The sequence below is a fragment of the Solanum tuberosum genome, unplaced genomic scaffold (genome assembly GCF_000226075.1).
Source record: "Solanum tuberosum cultivar DM 1-3 516 R44 unplaced genomic scaffold, SolTub_3.0 scf00711, whole genome shotgun sequence".
NCBI lineage: Eukaryota > Viridiplantae > Streptophyta > Magnoliopsida > Solanales > Solanaceae > Solanum > Solanum tuberosum.
The window spans coordinates 92,757-110,928 of NW_006239624.1; the positions used below are offsets into that span (position 1 = coordinate 92,757).

The 18,172-nt window shown below is 32.9% G+C and overlaps 2 protein-coding genes across 2 annotated transcripts; both read right to left on the reverse strand.

The window, feature by feature from the left end:
• Positions 1-112: 112 nt before the first annotated feature.
• Positions 113-2,694, reverse strand: LOC102580284 (transcription repressor OFP7). The gene is made up of 3 exons (XM_006366932.2): positions 2,341-2,694; positions 1,195-1,730; positions 113-891 (listed from the first exon to the last, which is right to left on the reverse strand). Exons 1-3 carry the CDS (start codon positions 2,670-2,672, stop codon positions 566-568), a joined length of 1,194 nt encoding a protein of 397 aa, XP_006366994.2. The 5' UTR covers positions 2,673-2,694; the 3' UTR covers positions 113-565.
• A 2,237-nt stretch (positions 2,695-4,931) lies between these two features.
• Positions 4,932-11,056, reverse strand: LOC102605860 (uncharacterized). Its single transcript, XM_015305185.1, has 3 exons — positions 10,664-11,056; positions 9,914-10,129; positions 4,932-5,679 (listed from the first exon to the last, which is right to left on the reverse strand). Exons 1-3 carry the CDS (start codon positions 10,760-10,762, stop codon positions 5,623-5,625), a joined length of 372 nt encoding a protein of 123 aa, XP_015160671.1. The 5' UTR covers positions 10,763-11,056; the 3' UTR covers positions 4,932-5,622.
• Between the last annotated feature and the right edge of the window lie 7,116 nt (positions 11,057-18,172).

Here is an 18,172-nt window from a genome sequence, read left to right on the forward strand (position 1 = left end):
CTATATATATATATAATGCATCATTGTACATTTTATACATTTACATATGACATAAAAATAAAACATATAGTGTCTTCAAACTCCTACTTAATCGATATCATATTTGGTTTTTTAAAAACAATGAAGAAAAAAACACAAAATTAGAATTTAATGTTAAAAACTTTTAGTGACGATTTTCTGGGCTTTTGTGGCGACTGTTGTTGCCGCTAAAGGTCTAGTTCTTTTGTAGTGAATCCTAGTTGACAACGCTTAGGTGGAAGGATTAGTCCCACGTGGCTTGCCACGTCAACAAAAATTTGGGGTGTTAACTCTTGAGGGTATTTGTGGTCTCTTAGGATAACAACAGGGGCATTTTTTATCCCAAAATGTAACGAAGGGTATAAATGGTCTATTTCATATAGTTCAGGGGCAAGTTTGACCCTTTTCCGTAATATATATGATGAAACAATATATTTTAAAATATTAGTCTAAAGCCATACAAATTGACTCTCGAAAAGACATGACAAGTAAAAATAAACGGAACAGAGTACTAATTAATTTCTTGAAATTATCCTAACAACTAACATTAACTATGATTAGGTGAAAACAATGTCTTCCAAATCTCAGAAAAAGCCTCAACAATCACCCCATGACAATTCTTAGCATTTAATGACAAAAAACATTCCAAAAGTTGCTCCAAATCATTTTTCTCAAACATTTTTTTCTCTAAAATCATTTCCATCATCGAACTTTTGAAATCTTCATACGGGTCCTCGGATTTCTTCACTATGGCAAAACTCTCCTTTACTTTCCCTTCCACATTACATGGTATCAACTTCTTGAACACCGATAACCTTGGAGGTAACTCACCGTCCGATGATGTCGTTGACGTTGAAATTGATAACCGTTTACCTGAAAAATTAGTTAAGACGTAATACTCTATATCAATTTAAGCTTTTAAATGAGATGAATAGACATTTCAATAAAGTACGTACTTAAGTAGGTATATAAAAGGTTTTAGGATCATAACTTACTCGCTTGAGGAGGAGGCGCACTAACACTTAATATAATTCCTCTATCTATTTAAGTTCTTAAATGAAATGGTAATATAATTCAACCTAATCCATTTATAATCAAACAGACTCCATCATCTAATTGTTTAAACTTTTAGATCGATAAATCAATCACATAATATATTCAACACTAGGAACGTACCAATATTGTTCATGCCCCTTGAAACGTTAGATCTTGTGTTTTTGACATCTCTTCTCTTGCAAAAGCCAATCTTTTTTTGACACCTTCTAGTGGTATTTTTGTAAATTGTATCAAACTCTTGGCTAAAATTCGAAGATGAATCATCCGAAAACTCCACGTGGCTTTTACAAGAAGAAGATATGAATGTCTCAGTCTCGTCTTCTTCATCTTCATTAGTAATATCGATATCCTCATGATAATCCCAATTAGCTTTTTTACTAGTAAAATTAATCTCATTTTCATTCATTGATGATGATGGGGACGTAGTGTTCATCATCATAAGGAATTTTGTTTTACTAGTACTAATTTTTTTCTTTCTACTACTTTGGCGCTTGTTTATCTCTGTTAAAACCTCGTCATTGTCTGAATCGTCAGAGATAAAGGGGTAAGAGATTTTCCTACGAGGTTGTTGTTTTGTATCATCATCGGAGGTCGTCTTGACAAAATGTTGCCACTTGTCTTCTTCTTTTTTCCACTTGAATTCATGTGAAGGTGACCTACTAGAAAAATTAAATAAACAGAAGGTAAGAAAGAAAGACTTTGAGACTATATTTGTTTAGAATAATCATATTTTTAAGGTTTTATTTAAACTTAAGTAAAATTCAAAAATATCAAGTACTTTTTAATATGTTATGTCTTTAAAGAAAAAAGTTTTCCTGACAATCATTTTACTATATTATTATTCTCTTTATCTCAATTTTTATGGCGAAAGATTAATTTAGCATAAAATGTAGTATAAAATTTAAACCTTATGATTTAACTCAAGTCATTAGAATTTTATGTTATTAATTCTTTAATTAAAAAAAATTAAAAAATTTAAGTAAAAATTGTTGTAAGTATAACTCCACTACTCTCTTTGTTCCACTTTGTTTGGCACCACTCAAAGAGAGTACTCAAAATACTTACCCTTTTTTGTTGTATGCGTAAATTCGACCGTAAAATCTTTAAGATAAAGCTTGAATATATTAAAAATACTATAAATCAAAATAATTAATAATTTAAAATATTTAAAATAACTCATAAAAAAGTGTGGTACGTCAAATAAATTCACTTTTCTAATAATAAATGTGTGACATAAATAGAAACAAAAGGAGTAATTAACAAGACCTAGTGTGGCTGTCATCGGACGTAGTACTGAATGCTTCTCCATTCCTTGAGCTACATTGGCCTCCGGCAGTTATCGGGGTCACCGACACGTGGTGTTTGAAGGAGGGTGAGGTGATTATGGGGAAATGATCATGATGTGTCGATATCAGTTGTGACTCGTTATCTTGATGAATCATTTCTTCGAACAGAAGATGATCAATGGTGATGAATTGTGTATTTTGTAAGAATGAAGGGACAGGATGTTGAGGAAGTGTACAAGGGTCCTTGGAACGACATGAATGGAAAGAGCTAGAGATAGCTTTAGATATTCTAAACTTCAAAAGTTTTGACATTCTTTTTCTAATTTGTGATGAATGATGATCTCTCTCTATGGAGTGGAGAGGACTCTCCAATTGCCTTTATTGACCAAAAAAGTGTAAACTAATTAGTGTTCATGAATAGGGAAATTGGAGGTTGGTGTTGGGGCGGGGCCGAGGCAGGATTTTCATTAAGGAGATCAATTAAAATATAAAAAAAGTAATCATATGCTTTCTTCTTTTACTTGTCAGTTGTTATACATTTTGGAGTCAAAAATTTGACTTTACTTTGGGGTTGAATTTGACTATATGAAAAATTATACTCCCTCCGTTTCACAAAGAATGACCTCCTTTCCTTTTTAGTCAGTTTAAAAAAGAATGACCTCTTTCCTTTTTTGGTAACATTTTACTTTTTACTTTCCACGTGGCATATTTAAAACCACAAGATTAAGGGCAATTTTGTACATTTGACATAACTTTAATTTAGGACCATAAGATTCAAAAGTCTTCTTTATTTACTTAAACTCCGTGCCAAGTCAAACCAGGTCATTCTTTGTGAAACGGAGGGAGTATAATATTATGCAAGTATAATGTATAAAATATTACTGCTAACAAAAAGGAATGTTGACTTTGACTTGTACTTTGTTTATGCTATATGGTGAAGCACTACAATTCTGCTGGCACAGCTAATCACATAGATTCAATACAAATAGCCAGTGGCCATGTGCATTCTAATATGTTTCAAGCGTAAAACTTGAGAAAATTATCTATTATTATAAAGATTGATTTGGTCAAAATTAGCCTCTAATAACAACTAGCATTGTATTTAATACAAAGAAGTATCACTACAAAAAAACAAAGATTTTTTCAATAGTAAATCAGTGGGAAATTTGAGCTATAGAATATGATTTTTTTATATATTTTTCATCAAATCGGATCACTAGGAAAATGCATGTTGAAAATATATTATCATTGAAATAGTGAAAAAAATTCAATTTTTTTCATATAAAAATATTACTCTCTTTTTTTTCTCACTAATTTAATCAAACCATCTCTGAGAATAACCAATGAACATTTTTCAACAGAAAATTCAGCGAGAAAAAAGTGATTTTTTAATAATGTGCAGAAGCCATCAGTTTATGACCACCATATTTTGACTCGTGACCCTTATTAAATATAAGTCATCTAAACATTGAAAAATGAATAGTTTTTAATGGCAAGGATAAATAGACATAACATGGTAAATTATTCATTGGTATTATAAACGGGACAAGTATTGTTGGACATTCTAAAATAGTATAGTGGACAAGTAAAGATGGACGAAAGGAGTAGTATAAAACAATATTTATATTATCAGTATAATTTAATTAACTTGCAACAGTAAATTACTTACTTATTTTAGGGTTTCTTATTTAACTCATAATTATGAGAAGTTACTTGTTTTATATTCTAGATTATCAATTCGACTTATTATGAGTAGTTATGTATCTTAAGATAACATTGTAATTTTCCTCATACTAATATGATGAAAAATTATGTCTTGAAATATTTATAGTTTGACTCTAGAGAAGAAAAATGTGATAAGTAAAAATAAACAGAGGGAATAACAATTTAAGGAAAGTCTCCATCGTAATATAATTTGATGTAGACAATCTATCATGCAGGTAAGTTTTTACCGATACCTAATCATCACTTACCCCCTTAACAAAGAGAGTATTTATTTTAAACAAGGGGAAAAAACTGATCTCCAAGGATAACAATAATTAATTAGGTACATATTGTTGATTAAGGCATATGGGAGGGAGAAAAGCAATCATTTGTTTTCATCATGAAGCCATTTGTATCATTATATATATATATGCCTTCTATAACCACTTGAGATGGAAAAATAGCAAAGCATCGTCATAATTGTGATGAAAACTTTATGCAAGATAGGCCCAATGAAAAGTCAAATCAAGTAAGAAAAGATAGTATGGAATCCAATGGAAAAAAAAACATAATCATATTAGGTACGATTGTTCACTTAGACTTCTTCAACTAAATATATGTGTTCAATTGAGATGTTTATGTAAAATTTCAAGTCATTTAAATATGTGGAAGCTTCTAGGAAACATATGCCTCAATCTGCAATCGAGGATGTGTGACTAAGTAGTCAATGAAGCAGATTGAGCACCATGAGATCTAATGCTTAATTTTCAGCGGAGACAAACATGATATGTAAAAAAAAATTCCCCATCCATCCAAATAATAATAACTTTCAAGGAATTGAAATTGATACTAGCAACAATTGGGGGATGAAAATACTAATCACCTCTAATAACATTCAAGCAAGCACCAAATCTATTCTAAAATCCTGAAAAGATAGAAATATTCTTTCTAGCAAGCTCTAGGTCATATCTTAGTTAGAAATCAAAAGACCACCATATATGCAGATCTCATGTCATATAAAACTTCCAGACATTTTGTCTAACAAGCCTAATTTCAGATACGCGGTGCCTGAAGTTGTTTCGAAGTGAGTAGAGTTGCAAATTTCATGCAAACAGGGCCGCAAGCTGCATAAAATCACTTGAGAGACTACCAAAAACAAGTTTATCATGAGAACTCATAAAATATAATCTTTCTATTCCCGTGCAACTTTGTATAATTGGTATCTCAACTGTAATACAAGAAAAACAGTAAGGGTCTTCTAGTGTAATTTCCGATCTCTTAGCATGAAGCAATTAAGTAATGATTTTCTTGAACTCTGCACTCATATGATTTTTCAATGGTGTCTGGAGAGATGGAAATCGAAAGGAAAAAAAGAGGTACAGGTAACAAAAAGTTAGAAATGCTTATCCCTGTTGCAAAAATGCGCGTAATCTTTACCCAGATACCCCTTTAGTCAAATACCAGGGAGCAGGTTGGTGTACGTTTTCATTTGTCTTGTATAAATAAGTGGCAACCGTGCAAATTTGGACCCTTGATGTTCTTCTAGTCATAACTTACTTCATGTTGCGGTCCTCTGTTTGCTCTCAGATTGTTTTTGACTTAATTTTCTTACTGCCTGAAACGATTCATGGAAAGATTAATCATGCATGCCAAATAAAATGAGTGGAAATGTTCAAGAAGCAATCACAAAATTAACAAGAATGTTCAGGGAGCAATTGCAAAGTGCAATTATAAGGGTGAAAGAGGGCAGGTGGAACGTACTATGGAGAGAACTACGAGCAGCTTACAAAATCTTACTTATAAAAAGAAAATAAAAGTAACAGCAAGCAGCAGTTGGTTTATCTGTCAAACCTAAATAGGCACATTGTAGTACAAATCTAAAGTGACCCTCATGAAGAGCAAACAAGGATTGTTAAAATAAAGTTGACAATTCGATTGACGAAAGGATCATGTAACCTTTTCCAGAACTCTTATGACATTCAACAAATGCATTAACAAAGGAGTTCTCCCTGTAACTATCCTGCACTTAAATATGTTAAGGTGGATAAATAGGGTTAGGGATGGCACAAGTTCACTATAAAGGAATAGGAGAATGGAGATGGAGTTGTGGAGATCCATTCTCCCTTTCTTTCTTTATTTTGGATGATGACAACGGAACCTGCAGCCGATACCCTTCAGGTGCACACAGGGTAAACCCCGCTCTAGTGCTGTGCAGATCAGTCCTCCTTTAGATACATACACCTTTACATTACTGAATTCCTAATTTAAAATTCTATTTTCTCCCCGAAAGAAGTATCATTCTCTACCATCCCTAAAAGATCACAAGTGTGGCAGGTACCCAGTAGAATAAGTCGAGGTGCGCGTAAGCTCGCCCTGATTGCCTGACAACACGGTTATCCAAAAAAAAATCACAAGTGTGGAAATGATGTATTTTTCCCTTAAAAGTTCATAACAACTCCTCTAAACGGACGATTTGCTTGCGTTTAGATCTTGAATAATTAACTTGGTAGAATCCCAGTATAGCAACTCCAGGAAAGATTATGCAGAAGTATAGTGGCTGATATTGTACTTATTTAACTCGTTCAAGATTCTCACACCAAGAACAGATGAGTTTGCAAGCTCTCTAATGAAAGGAAGACTGAAATATAGAGGTGATAATCATGAAACTAAAGATCTCACGGGTTTTGCACAGGAACAGCTTGAGGATAGTATTCAGTTTTAAAAATGCAAAAATGACAGATCATGAGGTAAAACAAAATCAAGAAGTGTATGAATTCCAGGACAGACCATAAAAGGTTACAGCTCGCTAGAAGAAGGAAAAAAAAAGTATGATCCAAGGATTTTAGAATGGAAAAAAAAAAGTTACGGGAAAATATCCTGACGTGTAGACATGCAGAAGCAGAACAGACAGGCAGATGGTTGCAACAATAGAATGATTGCATTTCACTCGACAAACTTTGAATTACTGTTCAAGAACCAAACACTGGACCTAAGAAAGTTTATAGCAGATGAACAATTTCAAAAATTTCAAGTAAATGAAGAAAAGATTGATGGAGAATGTAAACAAACATGAAAAGAAGTTAAGAGAGAGAACAATCAGCTTCACAATCTTATCCACATAAGAAATGGGAGAAGAGAGAATTTGTATTCAGTCCATTATCACGTTTACAACAAATCCAAAGTCCTGATTTTTTTAACCACATCAGTGTTTTGGACGGCAAAAGGCGATAAAAGGCGACAAGGGTCTGCCTAGCCACAAGGCGAGGCGAGCGGCGAGGCGCTTGCCTTTATGAAGTCTAACCCAATTAATACCAAAAATTAAAATATTTAATTGCATATGAAAATAATCAAACAATAACATATTAGCAATTTTTTCAATTCAAAAACTAAAAATAGATAGTACATACTAAAAGTCTAAAACTTGAATGAGAAAAAATAGAACAAAAGTCAAAACAAAGGTAGAAGTGACTCTAAAGTCTGATGAAGAAGAAGGAAAAAGAACAGAGGAAGAAGAAATCTGAAGAAGAAAAGAAGAAATATGTATTGGTTAGACTTTGAAGTCGCCGGAAAAGTCTGGCTAGTTGCCGGAGGAGTCTAGTCGAAAACCCTAAAATTACCTTTTAACTTTTAAAACCCTAAATTGGTCGCCTTTTTTTAAGAAAATACAAAAGGCGACGCCTTTCTCGCTTCTTTCCTCTCGCCTTTTGTTGTCATGGCGTCGCCTTTTGAAGATTGCCTCGCCACAAAGGCAAAAGGCGATGAAGGGTCACCTCGCCTCGCCTCTTGCCATTGGTGACGAGGCGATCGCCTTTCACAACACTGATCCACATAACTCTCTTATCCTCTAATAGAATTTGGAAATAGGGGTAAACAAGCAACATAGAAACCAACTTCTCAAGTATAAATGGAAAAGGAATAAGCAATTGATTTTTTTGTTAAATATAGAGCTGTCCGGACCAAACCTTAGGCACATCTCGACTAATCCATTGGACAGTCTGCTATAATTTATAAGTAGTGGTGGGGTAATCTTGTCCGTGAAGACTAGAGAAGATGGACTCACTGGGTAAGTGAGTATTATAACGAGAGTCGAACCTGAGATACATGTAGTTATTATACATATCAACCACTCAGCCTTTAACTTGGGAACTTGAAAGCAGTTGATCTAGCTGTGCCTTGGTATTGTGGCATTTGCTGGTAAAATGTTTAGATGGTAAGTACTTATGGGGATGCCAGTTCATTATTAAAGTTGATTGAAATTGGTCATGCTACGTACTGATGATTTGTGATAGCGGCAACAATCAAGGCACCAATATTGGCCCTCAATTGCTAACATAAGGGGTGCATGATGACAAATGGTGGGGATGGAGGAAAAGTTTTATGAGTCTAGTGCCAAATACGAAATGGAGCAACATGTGCTATGAGGATTCGTATAACCGACCCCAACTTGTTTTGGATTGAGGCATAGTATTATTGTAGTCTTGTGCCAACAAAGGGAGAACGAGCGTGAATCTCTCTATCAAATTTGTGATAGATAATCGTGTTTACACGCCTATCAAGACTGTAAGAAAATTTAAAGGGATGGGGCTTATGACCACCATAGCACCCACATGGACACACTCGATATCTGCATCAGGATAAGTTTCTTTAGAGGATGACAACAAACTTTTAGTCATTTCTGTCAAGCAGAAGTATGAGAAAGCATAGCAGCCCTCTCTTTTGGAAGTTTAGAAGATAACTGGGGCTGAATGAGTTATAAAGGGGTCAACTAGATATTATGATAAAGTTATGAATGAGAAGGAAACAAAGAGAGCATGCCAATTGGTAAAGGTATTAAGGTACAATATCTTTCCTTTTCATTCCTTTACTTTCACTCCTATTCCTTCAAAATAATCAACTTCTAAGGGAAAAGTGATCAATCAAGATGTATAGTGTTCCTATGCATTGTCATTGATATGTAAGAAGAAGAATATTACTACATCCTTCTCAATTTGATCGACTTTCACCTATGGTATGTCCTGAAAAATATACATCTTTCTCTATGTGGCAAAATCTGTCATCTTGAAAGCTGAATTAACATAGAGAGACAATATTATCTACAAATTTGAATTTATATGCTATCTTTATAGCAGATTTGAATCCTCTAATTAACATACTAACCCCAAACAAAATATAATGCTAACTCATTGTAACATTATTTAATTTTAACAATTAAAAAAATTAATTCGCTTAATCGCCATGAAAGTCACCATATTATAAAATTTGGATAGAGGAAAATCTTTCCAATTCGGAAATCCACTTTTCTTCCCTACAAGAAGTCATCCCAAGTAAATGTACAAATAAAATAACAAGTTTATCATTACTTCAGAAAGAAAATAACAAGTCTATACGCTCAAGGCAAGGTTTAATTTGTGAGGCAAATTGAGATCAATGTTCAAATTAATAGTAATAATCCAATGATGGATCAAGTTCCACCAACAGGCCCACAAGACAAGGTAGAATAGTGCAGATGCAGCAACCTGAACTATCTCCTAATTAAGCCATGAAAATTGTTACCTATATTATATTGGATACTTGTATTTGCACCTAATGCTCAATCACCTATGCACTCACGTTCCTACAAAATCTAATTGTTATCGATGTTATCTTTCACAAACTGATTTTTGTAGAAACTTGTTATATCTGCATACAACAACAGCTCTCAGGTTTTTAACTATTCAAAGTAGCATGCTCACAATAATTCATCCAAAAAAAAAAAAAGTAGCATGCTCAGAAATCATTACATAAGAAATCAACTTTCTGTGAACTATAGGCACCCAAATAACTGGACTGAACACAGAGAGAGAGCTAACCATCGAACGCAAAGGTGGCAGATCGATATGAACAAATCGGATAGACATCTTAGATATCTCGGAGATTGCAGCCTCTCGAACTTCAGCAACGTCACTGTTTAACTCCTCATAGGCCGCCTCAAACGCCTCCTGCCAAAACTTAAGCAGCCTGATCCGAGGACTATTAGTATACACATCCCACATATGATTCACCAACTTCTCCCTGTCTTCCATTTCCTGCAAAAAGAGTACTGTGATTTTCTCAAAGAATCAATCAACACCCTCACAATGTAACCCTCCCCATCCAAATCTATTCAACACACTTTTAGCTTATTGATTGTCAAAAAAAAAAAACAGCCCGGTGCACTGAGCTGGAAGGACTAAACCACAATAATCTATTGTACTCCATCTTTTACCGTGCATTTCTGCAACCGGTAATATCCTTATCACATGACAACAACTTTCCCAGCTTATTGTAATAATCAACTTAACTAATTTTTGGAGCTAAATCAACAAGATTCCATCTCACTCTACATTTCTGCAAGAGGTTGTTTTCACAATTTGAACTCGTAACCTCCTGATCAGCAACTTTACCAGCTTATTAATAGTCAACTTAACTAATTTTCAGAGGTAATTCGAACAAAACTAATTTGAATCTAGAAATACCGAAAATGTGAAAAACATTTTAAGAAAAATGGAGTAGAATTAAACAATACTGAATCCAACTTATTTACAGAACGAAAAAAAAAAAGATAAGCATAGTAAACTTACGAGGACGTCGAGATCATCTGATTTCGGAATATCGAAGAGATCGGAGAGACTATTAAGGTTTCCGGCAGACCATCGGAGTGAAACAGTACCTGTAAACATTCACCAAAATGCTAACAAAAGAATAGCAGCCAATGCCCAAAACTTGTACCGACCTCTTCCGAACAATGTAGCATCATATAATGATTTCGAATGTATTGAATTTGTATTCAACGACGAATACGCCGTCGTCGGTGTAGATACCGGTATCGATTCATCGTCCTTCATTTGTAGATTTTGATTGTTAATTTTGAAAACTGAGATTTTGATGAACAGTTGAGTCGATCTGAAGAGAGAGAAAGAAATTGAGAGAATCTGAGTTACGGGAAAGGAAAGCGATCGTGAAATTGCGAGCCAAGCACGTTGAGTTTGTTAACGTGACTATTCCGTCTTAATTTATATGACATAGTAATTTATATAACATAATAATTTAGAGATTCAATATTAAAAAAAAAAAAATGAAGAGAAAGGGTCTGATATATCATTTGACTTTATCATTTAGAGTTGATATATCATTTGTTACGATCATGTATACCCTATTGTTATACTAATGGCTCACATATAGTCTTTCCTCTAACGGAAGTGAAAAAAAATTAATTTTAATTTAATATTTTAATTATTTTTTTGAAAAAAAATATAATCCATATCAGATATATGTGATCATTCTCACACATATTTTTTTTGACTTTTTTGTTTTAACGACTAATTTAAATTTATTATTTTGATGGTCAAATTTATTTATGTTTCACTAATTTTCTTGTAAAATTTATAATTGATGCCCCATTTTTTAAATTTTATTTTTACAAATACAAAAACTAAATGACAATATAGCCACAAAAAAAATAGTTTTAAATTTTTTCTTTACACTAAAGAATGAAATAAAATAAAATAAAATAAGAAACTCGAATAATGATAATCAAAAGAGTCAAAAATAATTTCTGTATGAAAAATATTAAAATATACATTGACCTTTGTTAGAAGGATCATATATATACCCTTACATGAATTTTCTAAAATTTAAAGTCAAAAAAATAAATTGAAAACTAATTTTTCACTCCCGTTAGATGAAGGGTATATGTGAGCTCCTTTTGTAACGGTAAGGGTATATGTGAACCATTTGTATAACGATAAGGATATATATGAGTCACTTTCATAACGAATGGTATATTGGCTCTAAATGGCAAAGTTGATGGGTATATCAGTCCATTTTCCCTTTAAAAAATTTATATGTTATTAAAATATTTTAAGATTCAAAATTATTTTTTACTTTCTAAAATTCGATTTCAAGTCAAACTAGGTCACTCTTTTTTAAACGGAGGGAGTAATAATTATTTTTTATTAAGTACCGTAAAAGTAAATTTTCATTTACTTGTCACTTTTAAATTTTAATATATTTAAAAAAATATCAAGTTTTAATATTAATTATTTGTCTAATTATCTTTTAAGAGGTAAGACTATACATGCGTTTCTATGGATATGATGACAAAATGCTTATATTCATTATTTTTATAAGGGGGTACAAAATTCAAAAATGGATATATAAAAATGAATTGAAGAAGTATTGTAATTTATAGTTTTTCTTTTACGAGATTTCTAAATATATTTTTATTTTAGAAAAATTAAAAAATTTATGTTTGAATTTGTGATCAAATTTTTAAAAATTATGGAATTTTACTTATGTCACATAAATGGAGACAAATTAAGTATTCATTTCTTGGATTGCTAATTAAGCATTTCAAAATAATTTAATGTTTAACCATTTTTTATGTGAAAATAAAATTTTGATAAAAATACCCTTAGTTTAACAAAAAAAAAAACTCAAATTTTTTTTTACTAGAGTTTGAACGGAAAAGTCCAAAAATTAATCTATATTAGTGGTTTTTCCTAAATAAGAAGCCAAAATGTTGTTAAGCTATTTATGGTGGTGGCACAACTCTATTTTAATTTCAGGCACAATACTTAAATATGCTTTTTTAACTAGGCTTTAACTGTCATTTGTATCCTTCAATTTTGTTGTGTACAATTAAACACTTAAATTTATATAAAATTGAACAAGTAGACATGTGTGTTCTACGTGGCATAACACACGTAGGATATCACGTAGGACACAAAATTGTCACGTAGAACGAATGTGTCTATTTGTTCAATTTTATATAAGTTTAAGTGTCTACTTGTGCAGATCCAAAGGTAAAGGTCATAGTTGTGCACGGAAACCAAGTTAAGGGTTATATTTAGGGAAAAGGGTCTGAAAAATACTCCAACTTTGACCGAAATTGTTGTTACGATACCAAACTTTGGAAAGGACCTTTTACCCCCTGTACTATTTAATAGTGTATTTTAAAGGTATATATGTGTCTACGTGGACATCATAAATATTGCATCATTTTAAATAGTAATGTGTTCACGTGGGCACATATATACCTTTAAAATACACTATTAAATAATGCAGGGGTAAAAGGTCATCCATAAAGTTTGGTATCGTAACAACAATTTCGGCCAAAGTTGAAGTATTTTTCAGACCCTTTTCCCTTATATTTATGTGTTATGCCTTAATTTTATATTTACTTCATGCAAAGTCATAAATTTGATAATCAAGAGAAATGACACTCATGTAATCATTTCAAATAAATATTGTGTTATATTAAACTTTATTAATATTTTACGTAACAAATGGCACATTCTAACGAAAGTGTGATTCTTCCATGAATTTGGAAAATTAATTACCAAAAATTAATCAAATGACATAAGTACTAAAGTGATATCAATATATATGTACAATTTCAAAAGTTTAAATTGATTATATTTAATAGAGTAACGAAAAATTAATAGGAGGAGGAGGAGAAAGAGAAGGAAGAAGAAGACGAGGAAAGGAAGAGAAAGAAAGAAGAGAAAGAGGAGGAGGAAAATATCTATCGTAATCATATTTTTCAATTTTCACTATCATGTTCGATAAATGTCTATTATAAATGTATGAAAAAAATCAAATTAGAAGTAATATTTTGCACATTCGAGACATGAACATGCACTTATCTAAATGTTTTTGCCATTGAAATTCAGTTATCGTTTTCCACCTCAATATTTTGGGAGGTAGATTGAAACATGTACTAATGACAATTTTTTCATTAACATGTGATCAGCACTCATATATTTAAATTTAATCAAAGGGTTAAGAGGCAAACAACCAAATATGTAATATTTAATAGTAGGGGTGTCAAATGGGTGGGTTGGATTGAAATTAGAGATATATATTAAAATAGATTGAAATAGAAATCGAGTTGGGTCCTGACCCATCCAAATTTACTTTGGGTTCGAATGGGCTAAAAACAGATTGGGTCTTGACCCGCCCTATTTGATCCGCTTAATCTTAAGAATTTTAACATATTGATATTTAACTTTTATAACCACAATTTGAATTTCAACTCAAGATTTATTTTTTAAAATAAAATGTTACAAAATCCTAAAAAATATTAAATAGATAATAATGCATACACTTAGGAACATACATTACATCAATGCAAATAAAGAGTCTTAAAACATGTTGAAATTGAAGATTGAATTAGGCTCAATTGAGAATTCATTTAAAATGGATTAAGAAAATAGGTTGAGATTGACCCCAATTCAAATTATCTTGAGTTCAATCTTAAAAATTCTGGGCGGGCACTTATTGAATAGTAATTCTAGGGCAGTACAAAATGCATCTATAAGAGTACTACTTTATATTAGGTTTATCAATAACACATGTCTTTCTCTTTTAATTTTCATTGTCCTTTTATTTTGTTTGTTTCTTTTCTTCTTCATCCTTTATAGTTTATTTAGTTTTTAATTCAACTTATGTTTTGGATGCAAAAGTGTTAGATTGTTTTCAGTCACAAAGTTTTAATTTAGACGGAATAACTCTGTCACGATCCAGATTGTCGTGATTGGCACCCACTCTATCCCTCCGATGAGAGAATCATTATTACAACCCAAACTAAACAATTTAATCAAAATTATGCATTTTAAGATACGGAAGCAGGTTTAAATGACCAAAAGAAATATGGAGTTCCCATAAACTCCAAAGGTTTAAACAAACTAGTCAAACTAATGCGGAAGAACAACCCCTAGAACCTGAAAGTCAATGTATCAAAACTCTACTAACGACAAGTCTAAGAACAAGGGGTACAACTCCGAAACTAAACAAACACCTTAAACAAATAGCTTGAGTCCGAAAAGGGAGGACTTAAACAAGAAAGATTCATGGCAGCCTGAAAGAACTGACTCACCCCTGAATCTGATCACGCTCAACAACCACCTAGCTGAGGTTTATCATTAGCCGCTTGAAGATGCCCTGTACTCAACAAAGAACAAGCAAGTGCAGTATCAGTATACAACCACAGTGTACTGGTAGGATCACGCGGCTATCCCAAAAGTGAAACACATGCAAATAACCACAACATTTTAAAACAAGCATATACCGAACATATACAATATTAGTCATCTTTTCAGGATCAATGTAGCATTTCACGTTCTCAATAATACACATTGGTTATCATTTTTTAGCAACAAACAATCTTTCAACCTCAATCACCATTAAATATGAACGTAATCAACACAAGTAGATGCACAACACAATTTCATGGTCGTCTCACAGAACCCAATTCAATGGTCCTCTCATGGAACCCAAACCCAAACTATTAGTGTACCGGTTTGTGGTACCCGATTCAATATTTATGCCGGAACATGGCAATCGATCCCATATTTATGCCAGAACATGGCAATCGATCCCACATTTATGCCGGAACGTGGCAACTGATCCAAGTTAGTGTGTCGGAACGTAACATCCGATCTATTCAACAAACCACAATCACAATCACAGTGTATATTCTCACAATCATACAACAAGAGGTGATTTATGGCATACAATTATTCAATTATTCTCATTTACGATTAGGGTGATCAATAATGCAACATTCCCATACATACATGCATTATAATGAGCAATTACAAACATTTATCACACCAACATGAAATCACAACCATCACCTACCTCGAATCCAAGCTTAAATCCCCTAAGGAACTTGAATCTTTCCTTTCCGAATTCTTCCCGCTTGTTCGTGGTCTAAAAACATACAATTAACGCAAGGATCAATAAACGAGGCCTAATTACCCGGATTATAATCAACATTATTAACTCTAGGCCAAACCCTTGATCCCCATACCTAAATTAGGGTTTCTCCACCATAAATCACATATCAAAACCCTCCCCTATCGATAATAACCAAATGAACTAGGTTCTACAGATCGAAAAACAGATTCGGGGAGTGAACACCTTACCTTTAGCCTTAAGAATGGTGGAAAACTGTCAAGAAGACTCCTGGGTTTATTCCTTAGCTCTCAAGTTCGAAAATTGCAGAATAAAACGTTTTTGGGGTTTATTTCCGACTTTAAGTCGCATCTATCCCGCCACAACGGTCTCACCCTGCTACAGCGACCCTGCCCTGGCGGTAGAAATCCTGCTATAGCGGCTTGCATGGAACAATGAGCAATTTAAATAATTCCAATACCCCCATTTCACAACACACTTTCAACCAACGACACTCATAAACTACTTGTTCATGCCAAGATCAGTTCCGAGAGTTCTACTCGCCCGAATTCAATTCTGTAAAGTCTTACGGGTTCGTTAATGTCTTAGCTATCCACTCACGCTATCAATTTCATTATTACACTTCTCATTCATTACCAGATTTCACTAGACTCGCCTGACTCCGATTTTGTTCAAATCTGGACTAGGCTAGGAAATTTCAAGTTATTATTCAAAAGTTTTTTCTGGTCCAATTCTTTCCCAATTGGCTTTTCCCTAACGACGGAATCAGGTCGTTACAAACTCTTATGTATTTTATTATATTTACCATGCAAATAAAAATTTATCTATGTGCTGCTAGGTGTTATATAAAAAGTTTTGAACAGAATGTCACTTTCGTATGTCTTTTGTTTTCGTTTGTGAGGTATTTTTTTTTATGCATATTTGGTAATCTATTATATGAAATAACATTGATATATGATTGTTATTATATATTTTCTTGAATAAATCTTTCACTAAATGTACAACAATGTGAAGTAATATAGCACAAACAGAGAGGAGAGAGACGAGCGAGAGAGTAGATAGAGAGAGGTGAGGGAGAGGGAGAGAAAAGAGGGAAATTTGATAAGAAAATCTAACTATAGCTACAAATCGTAATTTATTTAAACTATAATTGTGTATTGTAAATATATATTATATATTTGCCTTCTTGTGTGATTTTTCTAATATAAAATTACTTTTTGAGTCATCAAGAAACATGATTTTACTATTAAACATATTGTCATTCATGCGAGCCTAGAACACATCTGACTTAACCCTATTGATACCTTCATTAAACCATATTTAATTGGGGTAAAAATTATATTTTAGACTCCTAATATGAAAACTCACGTTAATTTTGTAGTATTTTTGTATATGGTACTGCTATTAGTGATTCTCTAAGACAAACCTCCATCGAAAATATTAATTAAAATCATTTTTGGTTTAGGATTTCTCTACTTCAATAAAGATGAAGCCAATTCAGATCATATACAAAAGTCATTATATACAGTGTCTCACATATCAACGAGAATCAAGTCACTCCCCCAATAAAAATATTTGGAGATTACAATTTTTTTTGTTGCTTTACATAATTTTTACTTTTGATATCAATGGCAAAAATTTGTCATTTATATTTTTCCTTCTCAATTATCAGTGTGATAATGAGTTATCATCTTCTTCTTTAAGTACACTTTTTATGTTATTTGTTAAAAGTTTTGTACTTAATAATAATATGACATATACATAACAATTTGTTTGTGTGTGCGCACATCCATGCGTGCATGTATTTATTATTAAATAATGTGATACACACGTGTAAAACAAGTACACTTAACTAGTACTATATGAAAGTCACGAAGGTCCTTAGAAATATTGTTTAAACTTTTGCTCTTCGTTGAAAGACTCCGCTTTAGATAAAATTGTCTTTTCACATTCTCCTACAATTATTATATCATTATTTTAATGATATTAAATATTAACTTAATTGTAACACCCCGTATTCGAAACAGACCAAAAATGCAGATTTTGAGAAGTTCCAGGTGCAACCCACGGTTGCCATCCACGGACCGTAGGTCAGACCACGGCCCGTGCTGGTGGTCCGTGGTTCACCACTGAAACCCCTCCCAGACCCAGCTCAGAAAATTGGCTAAGTCCCGACTCACGGACAGACCCACGGTCCGTAGATCAGACTACGGTCCGTGGTCAGTGTCCGTGGATTGAGACCTCCTTTACCCAGCCTCTGACACAAACTACGGTCGACCAGCACAGACCGTCGTTCGATCCACGGTCCGTAGGTCTGACCATAGATGAGGGTCAACAATCAATTAGATGAAGATTATTGATTGGTCAACTTCAGATGGTCATAAATTTTA

Coding starts and splice junctions, on each gene's coding strand:
- LOC102580284 (XM_006366932.2), bottom strand. CDS start 2,672: ATGTCAAAACTTTTGAAGTTTAGAATATCTAAAGCTATCTCTAGCTCT. Junction 1,731..2,340: donor TCCGATGACAGCCACACTAG/GTCTTGTTAATT, acceptor TTTTTCTAGTAG/GTCACCTTCACATGAATTCA. Junction 892..1,194: donor AAGGGGCATGAACAATATTG/GTACGTTCCTAG, acceptor CTAATTTTTCAG/GTAAACGGTTATCAATTTCA.
- LOC102605860 (XM_015305185.1), bottom strand. CDS start 10,762: ATGTTTACAGGTACTGTTTCACTCCGATGGTCTGCCGGAAACCTTAAT. Junction 10,130..10,663: donor CAGATGATCTCGACGTCCTC/GTAAGTTTACTA, acceptor CTCTTTTTGCAG/GAAATGGAAGACAGGGAGAA. Junction 5,680..9,913: donor TGCCACCTTTGCGTTCGATG/GTTAGCTCTCTC, acceptor GAATCGTTTCAG/GCAGTAAGAAAATTAAGTCA.